Below are 20795 nucleotides of genomic sequence, written 5' to 3'. Positions count from 1 at the left end.
GGACACAGAGATGCACTTCCATGGGAGACAACGTGGGGAACACGTCCCAAGCCCGGAACACCTGAGGCCAGTAGAGAGAGGCCTGGAAAGATCCTCCCTCAGAGCCACAGAAAGACACCTTCCTCTCGCATTTCTGGCCTCCAGAACCAGACGCCAACATATTTCTGTTGTTGAAGCACCCCCCCCCACCCCCCACCCCTGCCTCACTCTGTTACACCAGCCCCAGGACACGCATACAGTGGGCGTAGCATGCAGTTAAGAACAGTGGTGTGTGTGTGTGTGTGTGTGTGTCCATGCCTGTTTGCAAGACTGAGTATCTGGGTACATGCTGTTCATATGTGCAGGCACAGGTGTGCATGTGTGCATACAGGCGGCCACCCATGGCCACAAGTTAGAACAGACAGGCCTCTGGCCACGGCCACGTCTGCTCCTTTGTGCCCTGGTGGGTTACCTGTCAGGGTCAGGCGGAGCCACGTAGCTCCCGGGTCGGGTGGGGAGGGAGGGGTCTGGGTATAATCACGAGACCCAGTTCAGGGGTTCCGGGAGCCCAGGGCTCACTCCAGGGAGGAAGAATCCTGTAAACAGCCGCACACCGACTCACATAATAGTAGCTAACTCTTCTGGAAGGCTTCCCACTGTTCTAAATGCCTTACATATTTTAACTAACTGGATGCTCACAACAGCCCCAAGAGATGGGCACTCCTGTTAGTATCCCCATTGCACAGATAAGGAAACTGAGCCCAAGGAGGTGAAGCAACTTGCCTAAGGGCACACAGCCGGCCGCCTCCGCGGGGCCTGGTCGCAGCCTCCCTGCACTGGGTGGTGTCACCGTAGCTGGTCAGGACCTAGCACCTGGCAGGCCGGCGTGTGTCCCTTAGGGACAAAACAGCATGTCCTGGAGAAGAAGGTCATCATCCGCGGGTCAATGTCTGTCCACAGGTCGGGATTCGGACCTCTTTGTGCCCAAGCGTTGATGAAATGCCAGGAGGGCCCCAGGCTGGGAGGGACCACAAGGAACCTGGGGGTGAGGAGACAGACCCTTCCCCAGCCCTCTTGCAGCAGGAGCTAACACAGGAGGCAGACAAGAAGCAAATGGTGGCAGGATTAAGTCTGTCCTTACAAACAGGCAGGTGCTGGGAACCTGGCGGGGGGGGAGGGGGGGGGGGAGACGGAGCTGGAGACGGGCTCTCAAGGTTCCTGTCTGGAGAGCTTCCCCAGGGAGGGGGCATCCGACAGGAGAACAAAAGGGCAGAGCTCAGACAGCGGCGTCCGGCCCGGGGCGCGAGGCGCGTGCCAACGTCAGCCGTGTGTGAGACTCTGCGTGCCCTCCCGTGTGTCCTTGTCCGCATGGAAGGGTGCTGGCGTGCACACAGCGGCCAGGTTCAGACTTTGGTCGTGACGCACACCACAACACGGACGAGCGTCCAAGCCTCCGAGCATCATGTGAGGGTGAGAAGCCGTCTGGTGTCTCATCCCATTTCTGTCAAGAGCCCCCAACAAGGCAAAGCCACACAGGCCGGCCATGGATTCATGGGTGCCAGGAGCTGGGCAAGCAGATGGGGAGTGGCCGCTAACAGGGCTTCTTTTAGGGTGTTCCGGAATGTTCTGGAATGTTCATGGAATGTTCTGGAACTAGGTAGTGGTGATAATTGCACAACTCTGTAGAGTATGCTAAAAACCACTAAATAAGACTGTAAAGAGGTAAGTTTTATGGTATGTAACTTCTATCTCAATTATATATAAATATAAATGTAAATATCAATATAAATAGGTATAAGATCCTAACTGAATCACACAGGCCTTCGCTTGGTCCCTGAATGCGCCCCTGTCCAGCTGTGTGACCTTGGGCAAGTGGCTGCACGTCTCTGAGCCCTTGTGCCCCCCCCCCCCCGCTTTTGTAGAAAGCAGAGCATGATGGTAGTTACCTTGTAGAGTTGTTTCGAGGCCGAGCAGAGATAACAGGGCAGAAAAGCCGCCTTGGGCAACAGCAGCTGTTATTATATCACTGTTCTCCACACGGCTGCCCCGTTCGGCTGTCCTTGTCCTGGACCCCTGCTGGTCCCCAAGTCCAGGGACATGTTATGTGCTTCAATGACATGCTCACAAGGCCGTCCCCCTTTCCCCGGGGCACGGAGACTTCAGGAAATAGTTAGAATCCTACCGACTGTTGAGGCCTGGGGGCGGAGATCACATCTGTATTTACACACCTGTCAACACACATGTAACTGTGTACCCACGTCCATTTTGGCGGGTGTGTGTTCACACGCAGACCTAGCTCGGGGGGGGCTACGTGTCTAGTCCACAGACATGGAAAGGAAGCCCAGAGGAGCTGAGCCACCTGCCCGAGGGGGTGGGGAGAAGCTGGGGTTCCAGCCCCCTGTCCAGGGGTGCCCGGGGGGAGCGGGTGACAGTGTGTGTGAGGCGTAGGGAGCTGGGTGTGCGCCTGTGTGGTGTGTGTCTCAGGCCCACGGGTGTAGACACGGGCGGAGGGGAGCGCAGGTCCCCTGAGGTGAGCCTGCACCCCAGCCATTCGTCTGCCGCACCCTCCTGCCCGCCCCCCTGCAGGCTCGTGTCCACAGGACAGCGGCCAAGGCGTTTATGCCCAGGGGAGACGGCGTGAGCCTGGGGAGACGGCAGCCCCAGAAGCCCATTCTCGTGCATCCTTGGGTTCAGTCAGGAGAACCTGACACTTGTTAACACAACAGGGACGGCAGCTGGAGAACCACTGCTAGGACACGGGAGCCGCGACCCTCCCGTCTGTCCCGGGATTGGCGGGAAGGCTGGGGCTCTGACCTTCTGGGAGGTCGCGCCTTCCGCCACCTGTGGAGTGAAGGAACCACACAGTCCAGGTTGAAATCCCGCCGGTCCGGGAAAGAGGCCTTGGAGCCCGAGACGAAGCAAGAGGCCCGCCGAGCCAGCCCCTTCCTTCCATTTACAATATCGCTTGAGAATATTCCTCAACCTGCTGGGTCTGGGGCACGAGGCTTCTGAAACCTTGCACGGAAGGCTCCCCCTCGTCGTGGCTGTGCTAACTCACAGGGTGGAGTGAGGGGATGATTCTGGAAACGCACGGTGTGTGACAAGAGCAGTGACAATGGCCGATCCTTTTTACACTGCGTGGGAAGCACTGATCTAAGGAATATGTATTTCATGGAAACTTCTCAACACTCTATGAGGGAGGCAGCATTATTGTGCCCATTTTCAGAGGGTGCGGGGTTCTGAGGTACAGACAGGTGCCAGCCGAGGGTCACACAGCCGGGGTCCCACTCGTGCCTTGTGTGTCCTCGGAGCCCAGGAGCCTGGGGTCTTGACCTACTGGACAGGGGACCTAGGGATGAGAGGGTCACAGGTCACAGGTCGTCCTGGTGGATGGCGGGGACCAAGATGAGGACAGAGAGGCCCATCCCCTCAGGTGGAGCTCAGGGGGTGGAGCCTCTACCCCAGAGGAACCAGCAAGACACCAAGAGCTGACCCTCGTCCCTGCTCGCCCTTCCGCACTGACTCCCGCCCCGAGGTGGGGGGGGGGTCCTTCAGCCTCTACTCCCCTCCCCAGGTTCCCTCCCCTGGGGACTCTATCTCGGGAACTCCCCCGCACCCCCTCGGAGTCCCCCTTCCTGCAGCCTCACCTCCCGACCCCAGCAGGGATGCCCTTCCCCCCTGGGGCTCCCCTCATCTGCCCCGTCCCCCCCTTCCCCTAACCTCTAGCAGGAGTCCACAGGGGTCCCAGCTCCGGGTTTTCCTCCCCCAGCCACCTCCGGGATCTTGTCTCCCACCTGCGGCTCTTCCCCCCTCCCCCCTAGGAATCCCCGCCCCTCCCTCTCCTCTCCCTCTGGGACTTCCCCCTCCATCTTGCCCTCCCTTCCTTCTCCTGGCGGGGCTCCCCCAGCCCCGTGACTCCTGGGGGGACCGCCGGGGTTTTCCTCCAGCACCCACGTGGGGCTCCGTGGAAAGGTCGCGGCCTGCGGGCGGGGGCGGGGCCCGCCGGGACACGATGTGGCCAAGGCGCCAGCGAGCCCACCCCGCAGACCTGCGGCGGGAAGACTGAGGTGGGGCGGGGCGGGGCGGGGAGGGCTGGCTGGCTCGGGCTGCCGGCTCCCAGCCCGCGGCATGGGGAGAGTCACCGCGCCTGCAGCTTCGGGAGAACAAGGAGGTGGCCGGCGAGGCCTTACAGTTTCGGTTTAGAGGCAAAACGCAGCACTGTGCCAAGCCCGGCTTCCTCGGGAGCGCGGCTTCCTTGGGTATTTTTTGCTCGTTGATCTTAGTTTGGGGAAAGAAAAAAAACTTTTCTTCCCCTTCAGTTCAGTGAAGAAGGCCATCCTGGGACGGAAAAGGCCTGGGCACGGGTCAGGGAGGGGGGGTGGGAAGGGCCCTCCCTGGGGGTCACCCCGAGGAGCTCTTCCTGCAAGGCTGAGCCCTGGCCAAGGCAGCTAAGCCCACCGTGGTCCAGGTGCCCCCTCGACCTCTCTGGACCTCGGGTTGGTGGCGGCGTCGGGGCAGGCAGGGGCTGCGACCAGCCCCCCAGGGGTGCGTCTACGTATGCCCTGAGCGTGGGGTTGGCTCCAGCAGGGCCAGTAACAGCAGTGGCACAGCGGCCAGGTTTCGTAATAAACCGGTCTTTTAATTGCTATGGGGCAGGAGGAGGGAGGATTAAAAAAAAGAGGCAAAGGTTTGTTGGGCTTGGTTGGCGCCGGCTGCAGAGAGAAGGGGCACTGTTTTTGCAAAGGAGCCTGGAGCTGCTAACGGGGGCTGAGCAACACTTCCCGGCGAGCCTGCGGGAGGGGGCTTGGGTGCCCGGAGGGGGGCAGAGGTCCCCAGCCCTCTCGGAAGTGGCAAATACACAAGAAACCCGGAAGCTTTAGAAATTTATTACAAGGTCATCACAGAAGTAAAAATATATGTATCTGTAAGCTTCCCTTCTCTCTCAGTGGAGCAAGTAAGAAAATAGATTGTCTATTACGTTTGCAACCGGGGACTTCATGGGGACAGAGCAACATCAGCGCCAGCTCCCAAGTCCCCAAGTCCAGTCCTGGCAAGGGTGCAGACCCTCGGTCGCCTGAGTCCCGCGCAGACGTCAGCGCCGGTCTCAGTCCACCCCGGAGCGTGCGGTCCAAGCCCTCCAGCGTGGGCGAGGCCACAGCTCCTCCGGCACAAAGCCTGGGCTCCGGTTCCCTTCTCCTGCTGGCCCGGTGCCCCTCTTCTCCTGTCACGGTGGCCACAGCTGGCGCTGCCCCAGGCTCACCGCCCTGGGGGTGGCCACGCACTCCCCTCTTCTCCATTGATTCTGCCCCCGCGGTCTCACAGGATGGGTTGTTCTGGGGGGTTGTTCTGGGGGGGAGGGGTCAAATATTTATTTTATTTTTTTTTTGGCAGCAACTCGACAGCTTCTGATGCTGGGAAGGGTCTCAACGCTCCTGGAGGGAGATGTAGGGGACCCACTGGTTGTTTCCTCGGCTCTCTTCGCAGTAACTGGCTACCTCGACCAGGCCGTGGCTTTTCCAGGCATCTGTGTGAGGATTCTGTGACAAGGGGGAAAAATGGGGTTCAGTGGGAGCCCCAGGAGTGGGCAGGGAGCCTCCCTCTCTCAGGGCCCCTCTGGGGAAAACAGGCCAGCTCAAAATAGCTCCCCGGGTAAGGAGGCCCCCGCCAGGCTGCCCACGGGACATGCCTATCGTGGCTGAGTGCTGAGCTGGTCCGAGATGCGCCAGCTCAACTTTGTTGACAAACACAGGCGCAGGTGCCCGGGGAAGGGTGGGGCAGGTCCAGGCCCAACTCACCGTGACCAGGAGGCAGTGCAGGTCTCGGGCCTCGGTGGTGCCCTGGGTCTCCGCGGGCTCGCCCAGCAGCTGCGCCAGGCGCTGCATGCCTGACACCCGGACGATATTGATGTCGTTGTCGCAGCAAAAGGACTGGATGAGCGTGAAGTGTATCTGCAGGGCGATGTCATCCTCCTCCTCCTCATCGATGGCCAGAAGGCACAGGACCACGCTGTCAGGGTCCCTAAGGGGGCCAGAAGGAGGGGACGGATCAGCCGGGGGCTGAGGAGACGCCACTGTGCACGGGGGAGTTTGGAAAAGCGAAGAGAAACCGAAGGCGCGCCAGAGATCGCGTCTGCATGCAGCTGCAGGGGTGGGGAGAGGACGCACGGTTCTAGATGCCTGGGGGGGGGGGGGACGGGGGTAAGGCACCAGCGAATACGCCGGTGGGCGCTTGCAAACGATGCAGCGTCAGGATACTGCAACCTCGGCTCCCCCACCCCCCAAAGAAAGCACAGAGACCCTCAATCCACAGTGGGGATGCTTGGGGGAAATCCTAGCCACGTGCGGGAGAGGGGTGCAGCAGAGAGCATGAAGAGCGGAGGGGGTCCCCACCCGCGCCCAGTCCGGGGACGGGGTGTGACTCACACATTCATCAACTTGGCTGACTCGTACACCCCCACGGTGAGGCGGTCCTGGCGCTGCGCGGCCACCAGCAGCTCCTCCACCGCGGCGCTCACGGTCTGCATCCTTGGGGTCAGAGAGAGGAGGGTCAGCGCCCGGCCGGCCACAGGTCGCTCCGGTCCCCGGCCGGCCCGGCTGACCTCAGCCTGCTACTTACTTCTGCGCCGCGTTGTCGCATGCCACGAGCTCTTCCAGCGTCATGTTGCAGTTATAATCCACAGTGGAAAACAGCCCCACGACAGTCCCAAGGGAGAAAATGCAAAATCCGAGGCCGGAAAGCCCAAAACCTTCCCACGGAGCCCGAACGCTCGTTCAAGACCTTCGGAAGGCAGCGAAATCGTCCCCAAAAGAAGGCAGGGAAAAAAATGGCAAAGTCCTCGGCGAGAATAATCCGCGTGGCCGGAGAAAAGAAGACTGCGGCCCCGACTTCAGCGCTCTGCGCTCGCCGTCGCGGGCGCCGCCTTTTATCGACTTCTACACCAGAGGCGCGGCCTCGGCGGCGCGTCCGCCCCTCCTATTGGCGAGCCAACAAAGGCGAGAGAAAGAAGAGCTACGGTTGGCCGGCGTCGGGGAAGGGGCGGAGCGCCGCGCGGAGGCGCCCACGTGGGCGCGAGACCCGGGAGGAGGGCGCTGGGGAGGGGGGGCGGGGAGCGTTGACTGCCAGAAAAGAAAAAAAGCAGAAGTTTTCCTCCTGATTTCCCGGCAGCGGCGCCGCGTTTCGGGGCGCGCGCGGGATTTCCAGCGCGCAAGGCGGCGGCGCGGACTTTCGGTGGCGGGGGGGGGGGGCCTGGAATCCCCTCCTGGTCCCGGGAGAGTCCCCGGCCCGCGCCTTTCCCGAGTTCTGCTGGAGGCCTGCACGGGGAGGGGGCCCAGTTTGCAGGCTGATCCCTCCCAGGTGGTGTGTGCATTGTCGGGGGTCGGGGAGGGATTGGCTGCGGGGACCCCAGACCCTGGGTGACTTGATTTCTCTGGGGCTGTGTCCCAACCTGTCTAATGGGGCATGCAACGCCGGCCTCATTGGATTGAAGGAAGCGTTAAATCTAAGAAAATAAAGGGTACACAGGAAGTGTTCAATAAAGGGTGGTGGTCGCAGGAGGCCGCTTCGAGGCTCTCAAAGTTGGGAGCTGCGAAGGCGGCCTGTGTCGCCACCCGCCCTATGAGAATGCATACCAGCCTCACAGAGTTGCAGGAAGCATTAAAGAAAGTAAGGGGTACACAGTAAGCGTTCAATAAATGTCAGGTGGTGGTAACGGCAGGCCGCCTCGAGGTCCCCTGAAGCAAGGGCTGCAAAGCCCGAGGCATTGTAGGGGCGAGACCGGTCGCCCCCTCCTCACCCCCCGCGAGTTTCAGGGTGGGGCGCGCGTGGGAGTGGGAGGCGCAGGTGGCTCGGCCGCAGCCGGCCCCGCGCCCCCTGCCGGCGCCCGTCACTTCAGCATCTGACCGCACCCGCGCACCTGACGATGGACCCCGAGGTCCGGGGAGACAGCCAGGGCGGAAGGGTGCTTGCCTGCGCAGGACGCTGCCCTTTCGGGTCCGCTTGCAGTGGCAGTCGCCACTTCCATTTCCTCCTTCCGGAGTGGGCGCCGGCATCTACGGAGCGTGTACTGTGTACCAGGCTCCCCGTATCATGGGTCATTGAATTTTCAAAGACCCGGGAAGCACGGTCCGTACTTAAGCTGCATTAGGCAAAGGGGGAAACTGAGGCTCGGGGAGGCCACCACTCCCCCAAGCTACCGGCCAGTTCGCGTTGGAGCCACACGTGTGCGACGGGCACGGCCGCACGCAGGGACTGCCACCAGCCTCACCGTCTCCGCAGGAAGGCAGTTCACGAGCCTGGCGGGCAGGCCAGCGTGGGACTGCCTCCCACGGTCGATCGGGGGCTCCCGGGTGACTCACAGCTGAGTCCCCTCCCCCGCCAGCCTGGGGTCTGGCCTCAGCCCCGCGGCTTGGTTCCCCTGGCTCCCGGGCCCGCGGTCCGGCTGACGCATCGCACCGCCTCCGCGCCGCCCACCGTGGAGGCGCGAAATGTCCCGGGCGCTGAGAGGCGTGGCGGCGCCACCTGGTGGCCGCACGAGGTCTCTGCTCCCGAAGCGCCGGAAGGGACAGAGGGGAGGGGTGAGACGAGGAGGGGTGAGGAGGATGGGACCTCCTGGACGACAGTTGCAGCATTTTCTATACACAATATTTTACGCGTGCAGCATATAACTTCAGAGATGCGATGGTTCAAGACAACCAAATAGACAAACTACTGCCCGGGTGTGCCTGTTTTTAAATTTTTTTTTAAATTATGGTAAATTACGTGTTGACCATTTGTAAACGTACCATTCAGTGGCATTAAATACATCCACAGCGCTGTGTAAGCAGCACCACCACTATCTAGAATCCAAGACTCTTTCATCACCTCCAACATGAACATGAACCCAGCCCCTGGCACCCACCATTCTTTCTGTCTGTGGATTTGCATATTCTAGACACCTCATACAAATGGAATCAGACAGTATGTGTCCTTCTGTGTCTGGCTTCTCTCACTGAGCACAATGTCCTCAAGGCTCATCCACGTTGCAGCAGCTGTCAGCATGTCCTTCCTTTTTTTCTTGTTTTACATTTTTTAAAGTGCCTTCCCCCCACCCCCCCCCATTTATTTATTTTGAGAGAGAGAGAGAGAGAGGTAGGGGCAGAGAGAAAGGGAGACAGAAAGAGAATCCTAAGCAGGATCCACACTGTCAGTGTAGAGCCCGATGTGGGGCTGGAACTCACAAACCGAGAGATCATGACCTGAGCAGAAATGAAGAGTCGGACGCTTAACCGACCAGCCACCCAGGCTCAGGTCATGATCTCACAGTCTGTGGGTTCGAGCCCCGTGTGTCGGGCTCTGTGCCGACGGCTCGGAGCCTGGAGCCTGCTTCGGATTCTGTGTCTCCCTCCCTCTCTGCCCCTCCCCCATTCACGCTCTGCCTCTCATAAATAAACACGCAAGAATTTTTTTTATTTTTTTAAATCTGTTTAAACTAAATGAATTTAAAAGTTTGGAAAGAAAAAAGTTTTTTTTTTTTTAACGTTTATTTTTGAGACAGAGACAGAGCATGAATGGGGGGAGGGTCAGAGAGAGAGGGAGACACAGAATCAGAAGCAGGCTCCAGGTTCTGAGCTGTCAGCACAGAACCCCACGCGGGGCTGGAAGTCACGGACCACGAGATCACAACCTGAGCAGAAGTCAGACGCTTAACCGACTGAGCCACTCAGGCATCCCCTAAAAAAGTTGTTTTTAATGAGATCCTTTGTCTCTAGACTTGAGAAACGTAACCGCTTCTTTTCAGTAACGTTGCATCGTATTGAAGTTAGCTTCCATACATCCTTACTGGGTGCTGACTATGTGCTGAGCATTTTGTAAGCCGTCTCTTTCAGGGGTCACACCACCTTCACTGCCCACAAAGTGGCACTTTGTGGTTGTGCCGGGTTTACAGAGGAAGGAATAGAGACTCGGGAAGACGGGAAGACAGTGTTATTAGTTCAAGGGCACAGAGCTCAGAGTTCCCTGAGGATATTCCAGGAGACTCCAAATAGTCCACAACCCCCGGGGTCAGGACTGGGGGACCGGGGGTCAGGAAGCCGGACACGTTGCTAGGAGACAAGCGCCGTGAGTGACAAAGGGTGAGTGGCTGTTTTCCTGGGGAAGACGGGGGTTGGGGGGACCCTTTCAGTGTCCAGTTTCGTGGGGTTTTCGTATAGTGACACGCTTGGGCACCCATCACCACTGGTCCAGGATGAGATAAATATTTTAACACTCAAGCGAACGCGCCCCAAATTCATGACGAACAGAATAGAAAAGCCTCCCATCAGGACAGGATAGACAACAACGCCACACCAAGGCGACTGGAGCCCCAGCCCCAAGGAAAATCAGTATGACTGATCCTGCCTTGATTTAAAATTTTGAAGACTCACCCATTGAGGTTTTTTTTTTTTTCATTTGTTTTACTTTGTTGAAAAACATTGCTTCATTTTGGATTTTTCATCAGGACCGGGTTTCTGCCTCACCCAAGTCCGGGCCCTGCTTCTTGGGACCCTGACTTTAAACCCCCCCCCCACACACACACACACCCCAGGGGCACTGGGTGGCTCAGTCGGTTAGGCCTCTGATTCTCAATTTCAGCTCAGGTCACGACCTCACGGTTCGTGAGTTCGAGCCCTGTGTTGGGTTCTGTGCTGACAGTGTGGAGCCTGTTTGGGATTCTCTCTCTCCCACTTTCTCTTCTCCTCCCCTGCTTGTTCTCTCTATCTCTCTCTCAAAAAATAAATAAATAAACTTAACCTCCCCCCCCCCCAACACACACACACAAACCTGGGAGACAGGGGTTGTTCCCAATGGATGAAGGATGAGCCCAAGGAGGTGGGATGGGGGTTTTGCCTGCCCAGGGTGGGTGGATGGGGCTCCCTGCCAGCACAGAGAATGCCCCAGGTGGAGAAGCTGGACCGGGGAGGACAGCCTGCCCACCCCCCACGTCACTACAGGAGGTATTAGGGACCAAATGTTTGTGTTCTTCTGCAGAAGCCCTGATCTCCAGTGGGGCGTACTTGGAGGTGGGGCCTCTGGGAGGTGACTAAGGTCAGGTGAGCTCATGGGGTGGGGCCCCCCTGGGGTGGATTAGCGCCCTTATAAGGAGAGGAAGAGAGATGAGCACTTTCAACACAGTGGAAAGGTGGAGGCTGCGGGCTGGGGAGGCCTCCCCCGGACTCACCCCTGCTGGCACCTTGATCTCAGACGTCCAGCCTCCAGGATTGTGAGGAATCAGTGGCTGTGGCATAAGTCCTCCAGTCCGTGGTGTTTGGTTATGGCAGCCCCAGCTGAGCAGGAGGGGGTGTGAGGGGTGGGGATGAGGAGAATGGGGACAGAGTCCCCGCCCAGCACGTGGGGGGGGACGGGTGGGGTGTTTGACTGGGTTTGAATCCCAGCTTCCTTCCCGACCAGCCGTGTGAACGTGGGCACATCATTCCCTTGTTCCACTCCCGTGCCTCAGTTTCCCCCCTCTGCAAATGGAAATAATAGCCTTGTCCAGGATTGTTCTGTGCACTGAACAAGGCCATTCTGGTCCACACTCAGAGGAGGGCTCTGTGGGTAGCAACTGCCTCTGAATAGGGCTGCTTCCTGACTTGCGGGCATTGATTGGAGACCCGAGTCACGTGAAGAAGCCAGGCTCGGAGGCATGAAGGGAGAGGGCCTCCAACACAGCTCGTGCAAAGGTCCTGAGGTGGGGCCACAGCTGGCATGTCCACGGAGCCCCGAGGAGGCCCAGGTGGCAGGATAGTGAGCAGAGATAGTGAGGGGGTGTGGGGGGTTGAGGTTAGAAAGGTGGGTCCTGGGGGCTGCGGGTTGGGGCGTCTGGATGTGGCTCCGGCTGTGCCAGGAAGCCATTGGCAGGTGCGAAGCAGAAGGCCGGCCTCTGACATCATGTGGGTGTTTTTGCAGAGATGAACAAGACGGGATTCCTGTCCCTAAGGAGAAGCTTCCGGGTAGATGTGAGTCATCATCTCCAGTTTGAGATGTTGGTAAGACAGGATAGGCCGGGAGGAGGTAAGGGTGACCCAGCAGGTGGGGGAAGTGACAGGAGCAAAGGTCATGGGTCCAGGAGCCCAGGCACACTTGGGAAAGAGATGGGGGGTGGTGAGCGGGCAGGTGGCTGGCACATCCTCCAGGGGGGTGGCTGAGGGGGGTTCTGCTCTGAGGTCACACTCGCCTGGTTCAGATCCCACCTCCACCCCCCTCACAAACCGTGTGTCCTTGAGTTGGGGTCTTAAACTCCCTCAAACTCCCTCTTTTCATGGGAAAATCAGGCTGTTGACAGGCGAGAAATGATGGCCCAGACCGCACTTGGCACGTGGGAAATGTGTCTCCATACGCCTCCCCTGCTGAGGTTACCTGGAAATCCACGGAAGGCCACCCCTTCCCTCCTTGGACACCCACGCGCCCCCCAACTGGCCTCGCTGCAGTGCTCAGAGGGTCCCTCCCTCGGCTCACCCTCCCAAAGTAACACACACGCCAGAAAACCTCCCGCTCCCCTTTTCTGTTTTTTAAGTAGGCTTCATTCACATTCAGCGCCCCAATGCGGGGCTTGAACTCACGACCCTGAGATCACGGCTGAGATAGGCTGAGCAGGGCTGCTGAGCTGCTGTCCTTGGAATGCACCGGGCAGGGTCCTACCCCCAGGCCTTTGCTGGTTCCTCTCCCTGGAACACCCTCCTACCCTGTGTCATCTCCCCACTGTCCCCCTGCACCCCCCATCTCAGCAGGGCTCCCCGCCCCCCCCACCGCAGCCTGAGATGTTTCACACCCCTGCCCCGCCACCTCGCACATTTCATACCCACCCCTTGTTTCTTCTTAGCCTTTCACACCGTCTGTGTGTCTTACCTCCCCCTCCTAGTTACCCCCCGCCCCGTGCCCCTTATGGGAGCATGGATGCCCCAGGGCGGTAGTTCCCAGCACACAGTAGGTGCTCAAAAAAGACGTGTTGGTTGAACGACTGAATGAGTCCGCTAACTAATGAAGGGACTGGTGAGATGTCACAACACTCTCAACTCCAGAACCACACATTCCTAGGCAATCGGGATGCTGAAATAAATGTGTTTCACGGGTACGAAAGGATTCGGACCGCCATCGACTTTCCATCGTTGACCGGAGAGTTCATGCCGCTTGGCTGGAGGACACGGTTCCCCGGAGGCTGCCCACACTGCAGGCGGCAGCCGCGAGCTTGGGGGCCCGAGACGGCCCAGAGCCACCGAGGACTCGGAAAAGGGCTGGATTTCCAATGGCAGCACAGCGGTCTCCCGTCTCCGGGGGCCAGACGACAAATCCCCACATGCTGGGCAGCTTAAAATGACAGGGATTTATTCTCTCCCAGTTCTGGAGGTCCAAGGTCAAGGCCGGGCTGGTTCCTTCTGGAAGTTCTGAAGGAGAGTCTGTTCCGGGCCCCTCCGGCAGAACCGGGACTCCTTGGTCCCACCTCTGCCTGGGTCTGGACCTGGCCTTCTCCCTGGGCACCTCTGTCTTCACAGAGACCTTAGGGCTGACCTTAATCCCAATGACCTCACCTGAATTTAACCAATAATTATGTTATTATTTAACCAACCCTATTCCCAACAAGGTCCCATCGCTGGTTCCAAGTGGCCGTGAATTTTGGGGGGACACGTTCGCTCCAACACACAGTGAAGATTCGGGGCTCCCAGGCAGGAGGGGGGCACACGTACAGACAGGTCAGCCAGGAGGAGTGCAGGTGGGAGGTGGGAGGTGCCGCAGGGGTGCAGGAGGGGTCGGGTGGGGCTCACCCTCTCACCTCCCTGCCCTGCGGCATCTAACTCCTCAGCTCTGACTCCAAACCAGGCCTCGTGTCCATGCCTTCCCTCGGGTCTGGCTCAGGGCCAGCGAGCTTGTCTCTAACATCCATGGGACCCAGAGCAAGAATTTGGAGGGGGGGTGTCACAAAACCCTCATCCAAGGGTTCAAAGTCCATACACCGAGTGACAAACTGGGGCACAAACGTGTCCGTCCTGTCTGGACAGATGCTCTGGTGGATTAGAGATGCTTGCCCTGGGACCGCGGGCAGGCTGCCTGCCTCACGCCCGCCAGGACGATTACAATAAAGACACAGATTCTAACAAATGTCGGCAGGAGGTGGACACGTTGGAACCCTCACGCGCGGCTGGCGGGAGGGTAAAACGGTGCAGCCGCTGTGGAAGAGTCTGGCGGTTCCTCCAAAGGGTGAACGCAGAGTTACCATCTGACCTGGCAAGTCCAGCCAAACCCTGATCCGGGAATGTTAATGGCAGCGATGTTTATAATTTCCCAAATGTGGAATCAACCCCAATGTCCATCAGCTGATGGTGGGTGAGAGAGATGTAGTTCATCCCCATGATGGAATTCATTCACCTGCTAGCAAGAGCGAGGCGCCCACCCCCACCGCCCCGCGGATGGACCCCGAGCACACGACGCCCAGGGAGGGAACCAGACCCGAGAGGCCACACAGGGTGTGAGTCCACGTGTGTGAAACGTCCAGAACGGGCCCATCCACGGACGGGAAGGGGGCTCTCGTGGGGGGCGGGGGAGGGCAGGGGGAGTGACAACCTGTGGGGACGGGGCTTCTTTTTGGGGAGAGGGAATGTGCTAAAGTTGACTGTGTTGGGGGACGCACCATGCTGTGGACATAGGAAAACCCACTGAAATGCACACTTTAGGGGGTGAACTGTTTGGTATGTGAATTACATGTCAATAAAGTTGTTAGGGAAAAAAAGAAGGTTGCAATTCTTGGACATCCCTCCCATTGGCCCATCCGGGTTCCCCTCTCCTCCCTCACATCTGGGTTGCACCTGGTCCTAAAATTCAAGAGGCCTGGAGCTTCCGTCTGGCTCCCAGGGAGCCCCGAGACACCACGTAAGAAGTTCCACTGTGCTGCAGCCACAGGCACGCGGGACCACACAGAGGGGAGAGGGGCTCGCTGAGGCACCAGGCCAAGCACAGAAGCATCTGGGAGCCCCCACCCCGGCCCACCTGCAAGTCAGACGCCGCCCCGTGACCCCTGTAAAGGCCACCCCACCAGGGACAGAAGAACCACCCAGCTGAGCCACATTCCCGACCCACAGAATCCTGAGACGGGATAAAATTTGGGGATGGTTTGTGACACAGGGATAGACCAGAACTCAAACCTTCCGAACTTCCTGGCAAGCCCGCTTCACGTTTAGAATTCTTGGATTCCTTGTGGTTCTGCCCCGGAGGCTGCAATGTGGGGAGAGCGGGCCCTGTGTCCAGGCCGCCCGCCGTGGCTCGCTCTCTCCCTGGGGTTTGTTCTCTGTGATAAGGTCCTGGCCTGGACCAGGTGGCATCTCAGCTCACAAATCCACCCCCCCCCCCCCCCCCCCACACACCTTCAAAAACCAGCCGCCCTTCGCCACCTGAGTCCGGGCAGCACACACACTGGGTCCCAGAGTGCCTTTGGGAGGACAGGCCAGAGAGGGAGGTCGGCCCAAGTGTTGGAGACAGGTGAGTCCTGAGATCTGGGTGCTGGAGTGAGGTCTAGAAAAGGAGGTGTAGGGAGAAGCCCACAAAGGGGGACGGACTAGGTCCAAGTGCAGCAGCGACCCCCGCCCAGGCCACTACAGCCGCTCCCCTGGGTGACCTTCCCAGAATTCTCTTCAACCTGTGCTGGCTGGTAGGTAGCAGCTGCGTGTGGCTGAGCCCTTAAAACAGGGTTAGCGTTGGGGCGCCGGGGTGGCTCAGTCTGGGGGCTTGAACCCATGAACTGGGAGATCATGACCTGAGCCTACATCAAGAGTCAGATGCTCAACTGACTGAGCCACCCAGGTGTCCCTAAAGTCTCATCAAAAAAAATTTTTTTGGGGGGCGCCTGGGTGGCTCAGTCGGTTAAGCGTCCGACTTCGGCTCAGGTCACGATCTCGCAGTCCATGAGTTCGAGCCCCGCGTCAGGCTCGGGGCTGATGGCTCAGAGCCTGGAGCCTGTTTCCGATTCTGTGTCTCCCTCTCTCTCTGCCCCTCCCCCACGCGCGCTCTGTCTCTCTCTGTCTCAAAAATAAACATTAAAAAAATTAAAAAAACTCAGATATAATTGAGTATAACATTGTGTAATGTAAGATGCACAACGTGTAGAGTTGATACATTCCTAGATTGCAACATGATTACCACCATAGCTTAGGTAACATCTCCATGAGGTTAAGCGGTTACCATCTCTCTTTTGTGGTAGGATGTTCTATTTCCATTTTTTCCCCCACTTTTGAAACGTGAAATATATCAAACACACAAAAAGCATCTATAACTCATATGTCCAGCTTATGGAATAGAGACTTCACGACCACCAGGCGTACAAAACACAAGGGGACCACCATGCTGAAGCCCCCACCGTGTACCCACCCCAGGTATCACCCCCCTTCCTCACCAGACAAAACCATGAGCTGACTTCTGAGTAAGCAAGTTTCCACTTTTCCTTTCAATGTGTCACCTTTGCAGCAGCCCTCCAAAATATAAGCTAGGGCGGCCACGTTTTGAATTTTATAAAAATGGCAGGATGTTGTTGGCACTTTTCTGCATTTCGCTTTCTTTGCACGATCTTCTGTTGGGGAGATCTTTCTGTGGATGGGTGTCCCCGGGGCACATTCACATTTACTGCTGTATAAAATTCCACGGTGTGTATTTACATGAAGGTGTGGGTCCATTGCCTGAGGGATATTTGGGCTGTTTTGGTTTTTGATTCCCCGTTACAACAAATGGCGAGGGTTTCAAAACCCAAATGTGATCCTCTGTTATGTGATGAGGAACTGAGACAGCCCTTGGACCACAGCTGGCAAGAACCTGAGACCCTCAGCCCAACTGCCTGCAAGGACTTGAACCCTTCCATCAACAGTGTGAAGGCGGCACCTGGGTGGTTCAGTCGGCTGAGTGTCCGACTTCGGCTCAGGTCGTGATCTCACGGCTCGTGGGTTGGAGCCCCACGTCGGGCTCTGTGCCGACAGCTCGGAGCCTGGAGCCTGCTTCGGATTCTGTGTCTCCCTCCCTCTCTGCCCCTCCCCAGCTCATGCTGTCTCTATCTCAAAAATAAACATTAAAAAAAAAAAAAGTGAGTGAACTTGAAGTGAACTTTTGTGACGCCTTGGCCAGATGTGCAGCTAAGCCCCACCCAGATTCTTGAGCCACGGAAACTGAGAGAAAAATGGGAGTTGCTTTAAGCCACTACATTTAGGGCTATTTGTTACACGGTGATAGATAACTAATACACTAGCATCATATCCTATATTTGCTTAAAAGTGTAAAGTCAAACAAAAAGATGGCTGCACTAACGCTTCAACAAAGCTTGATTTTATTTTAAAGTTTTATTTTTTTAATGTATTTTGAGAGAGAGGGAGAGCACAAGGATGCAGCAGGGGAGGGGCAGAGAGAGAGTCCCAAGCAGGCTCCGTGCTGTCAGCGCAGAGCCTCACGCGGGGCTCAAACCCACAAGCCACGAGACCCTGCCCTGGGCTGAAGTTGGATGCTTAACTGACTGAGCCCCCCAGGCGCCCTGAAGAAGTTGGATTTTAAAGTACTCTTTTTCCCAGGGCACCTGGGGGGCTCTTTATCCCCAAATCTGTCCTCGGGCTACTAGTTTGGGTGAGAACACCCCTCCATGCCCAGAAGCAGCGCTGGGGTGTCCCTGTCCGTGGAAGGCTTTCTCCCCACAGTTGACAGGGTGGATCCCCTCCTTCTCTCTGAGTCCTTGCTCAAACGTCAGCTTCGCTAGCACTGAGGCCCAGCCTTTAAGGAGCACCCCCCCTACTTAAAAATGCAACCCCCCTGGGGCGCCTGGGGGGCACAGTGGGTTAAGCCTTCAGCTCTGGATTTCGGCTCAAGTCATGATCTGAGGTTCCTGGGATCGAGCCCACATGGGATCGAGCCCCACATCAGGCTCCGCATGACGTGGAGGGGCCTGCTTGGGGGGTCTCTCTGACCCTCCCCCGCTCTCTCAAAATAAATAAATAAACTTAAAAATAAATGCAACCCCCTATCCACATGCTCCCAAGCCCCTTCACCCTGCTGTGTTCCCCCGCAGGCCCCGTCTTCCAGCTCCGCCCGGGTCAGCTGCCCCAGAGCCGGGATCCTTGTCTGGGTCCCCGATGCAGCCCCCGTGCCCGGCACAGGGGAGAAGCTCAGTGAGTCTTTGGTGTTTCTCCAGCGCATTCCGCGCCTGTGAGGAACGGCAGCCTGCACCCAGATTCCATCTGGGGTCACCCGTCTGCAGCCCTCCAGCCTCCCGAATTCTGCCTCTGTATTCCAGGGTCAGCCTGCAGGCTCTGGGGTCTGGGCTCCAGAATCTGCACTCCCCGCCAGGCCCCGGAACCCAGGATCCAGGCTCGCGAGCCGGGCCCGCAGCCAGCGGCGTCCGTTGGACCGAGGTTTTGAAAAATCAGGCGCCAAACGGAGCGCGAAGCCCCGGGCGCGGAGGGGACGACTGGGGGAGGGGTGGGCGCGCTGGGCGGTCCCGGGCTCGGCCCCTCCCACCCCTACCCGGACCCCCTGCCTCCAAGGCAGACAGCCGAGCGCTCTCTGCGTGCGCTCCTGGGTTCGAGTCCCGCCTCCGCGTCGCCCCTGCTAGGGGGTCCCGTGCCTTACTGTCCCGTGCGGGCCAGGGGTCCGGAGCGCAGCCTGCGGAGGGGGCGGGGGGCGGGGGGCGGCCGCAGCTGTCGCCGCCCCGCCCGCCCAGCGCCAAAATTTGAAAACTGCCGAAGCCTCTCCAACCGCGCGGGGACGGGGGGACGTCCCGGGCCCCACCCACGGGGAGCGCAGGGCTTTCTGGGACTTGGAGTCCAGCCCCCGGGGGTCCCGCGTCGGGGGGTGCTCCGGACCCCGAGCCCCGCCCAGCGCTGAGAGGTCAGGGCGTGTGGCAGGGACCCGACCCCGTTTCACAGACGGGAAGGCTGAGGCCAGGCCAGCCCGACAGCCAGCAGGGCAATGGCACCCTGGCCTGGAAGAGACCAGGAGGCGGATGGGACATCCCCGCGTCAGGAGGGGTGACAGCGGTTCACGGTGCGCCGGACCCTGCGGGGCCCTGAGTTGCAGGCGCTGGGGGTCAGGTCGCTGACCTGTGGCTCTGGGCGCTGGTCCACTTGCTTTGATGAGGAGGGGGTGGCAGCTCAGTCTGGGGGTGGAGCGCTGGAAAGGTGACCCCATGCCACCCTCAAACTTCAGTCCTTTCCTTCCCCTCTGGCCCTGCCGCCTGGAGTATCACCTACTTTCCCTCTGCTTTAAATGCCCTCGCATTCTACCAACTGTCTTTTGTATTTGATGGCCCACCATTAGCAGGTGCAGACGACAATATCAGGTTTAAAGCACAAGGTAACGTTTGAGAAGACAGTAGAGTGACAGTGTAGCTAGGTACCTGCTCCTGCCTGGGTGTTCAAGACAGGTGAGCACGCAGGGGAGACCTCCTGGCCTCCTCAGAAGGCTGGAAGGCACATTCTCAATGTGCCACTGGCCAGGCTCCCTGAAGGAAGCTGTTTAAGCCACAGTCCCCAAGGTGGGACGAATGGGAAGGAGGGGTTCTCCAGGCAGAAAGAGCACCTGGCAAGGTCCAGGGTACGGGGAAGGAAGTGATCCTAACTGGGGGTGATTTTGCCTCGGAGGTGACACGTGGAAACGTGTAGACATTTTGGTCTTAGTGACTGGAGTGAGGCAGTGGTGCTTCTGGCTTCAAGGGGAGCGGTGGGGAGCCCGGAGATGTTCCTCCACGTCCCACCCCCACAGAGCAGGATGCAGACAAATGTCCAGGCTCCAAGACCCTGCTCTATAGAGGCCCCTCTTAGGGACATTTTATACAAGTGGAATCATAGACTGTGTGGCCTTTTGTGCCTGGCTTCTTTCCCGGAGGGGTGTGTGTGCGTGTGTGTAATATTGAGATGTAATCGACATATTACATTGTATTAGTTTCAGGTGTACAACCTAATGATTTGATCTTTGTGTGCATTGTTGAAATGACCTCAGTGGGTCTAGTTAGCAACCATAGACGTACATAGTTACAATTTTTTTTCTTGTGGTGAACACTTAGCAACTTCAAATATGCAATAGAGTGTTATTAACTACAGTCACCATGCTGTACGTTACATCCCCAGAACTTATTCATCTTATAACGTGAAATTTGTGCCTTTTGACCACGTTCACCTACTTTGCTCACCTCCCACCTCTCCACTGCAACCACCCCCAACTTGTTCTCTGTATCTATGAGCTCAGTTACTTTTTTTAAGTTAATGTACTATTTTTTTTTTTAAGTAATCTCCACACCCAAAGTGGAACTCGAACTCACGACCCTGAGATCAAGAGTCGCAGACTCCACCGAGTGAGCAGGCCAGGCATCCCTGTGAGCTGTTATTTTATTTTATTTTTATTTTATTATTTCATTTTATTTTAATTGTACAGGTAAGTGACATCACTGAGCATATTTTTCAGGTTCCTTCACCTTTCATTTTAATAGGACTCCAAAGAAGTAGGTAGGCTATGCAAGTGTGGAAACTGGGCATTGGCGGGAAAGCCGGTGTCTCTCGGTGTCGAGCTGGGAGTTTCGGGGCTGGCGGCTTGGCTAACGGATTATGGTTTATGGACAGCCAAGGACGGAGCGGGAACCCGAGCGGGAGGCGGGCCGGCCTAGCCCGCGCAGGAAACTACAGCTCCCGGCGTGCCCCGCGAAGCCCCGACGGACTACAAGTCCCAGGCTACTCCGCGGCGGCGGGCGCCGGGCGCCATCTTGGTCGGCGGCGCGGATTGAATGAGCCCGCCGAGCCGCGGCCGCCGTTCCGAGCCGCGCGGGCCCCGAGCCGTCGCCGCCGCCGCCGCCG

The 20795-nt window shown here is 58.2% G+C and overlaps 1 protein-coding gene across 2 annotated transcripts; it reads right to left on the bottom strand.

Annotated features, from left to right (window-relative positions):
- Positions 1 to 3232: 3232 nt before the first annotated feature.
- GADD45B (growth arrest and DNA damage inducible beta) lies at positions 3233 to 6884 on the bottom strand. Of its 2 annotated transcripts, none has more exons than XM_049642356.1 (4): positions 6595 to 6884; positions 6402 to 6503; positions 5775 to 5997; positions 3233 to 3328 (listed from the first exon to the last, which is right to left on the bottom strand). In XM_049642356.1, the coding sequence occupies exons 1-4, from the start codon at positions 6636 to 6638 to the stop codon at positions 3248 to 3250; spliced, it is 450 nt and encodes a 149-aa protein (XP_049498313.1). In that variant the 5' UTR covers positions 6639 to 6884; the 3' UTR covers positions 3233 to 3247. The 2 variants fall into 2 exon arrangements, with proteins under 2 accessions (XP_049498313.1, XP_049498312.1); XM_049642355.1 differs by lacking the exon at positions 3233 to 3328 and adding an exon at positions 4850 to 5516 and having other exon boundaries at positions 6595 to 6878.
- Between the last annotated feature and the right edge of the window lie 13911 nt (positions 6885 to 20795).

Source organism: Panthera uncia, chromosome A2, assembly GCF_023721935.1.
Source record: "Panthera uncia isolate 11264 chromosome A2, Puncia_PCG_1.0, whole genome shotgun sequence".
In the NCBI taxonomy this organism is placed as follows: domain Eukaryota; kingdom Metazoa; phylum Chordata; class Mammalia; order Carnivora; family Felidae; genus Panthera; species Panthera uncia.
This window is presented reverse-complemented; position numbering and strand designations above follow the sequence as displayed.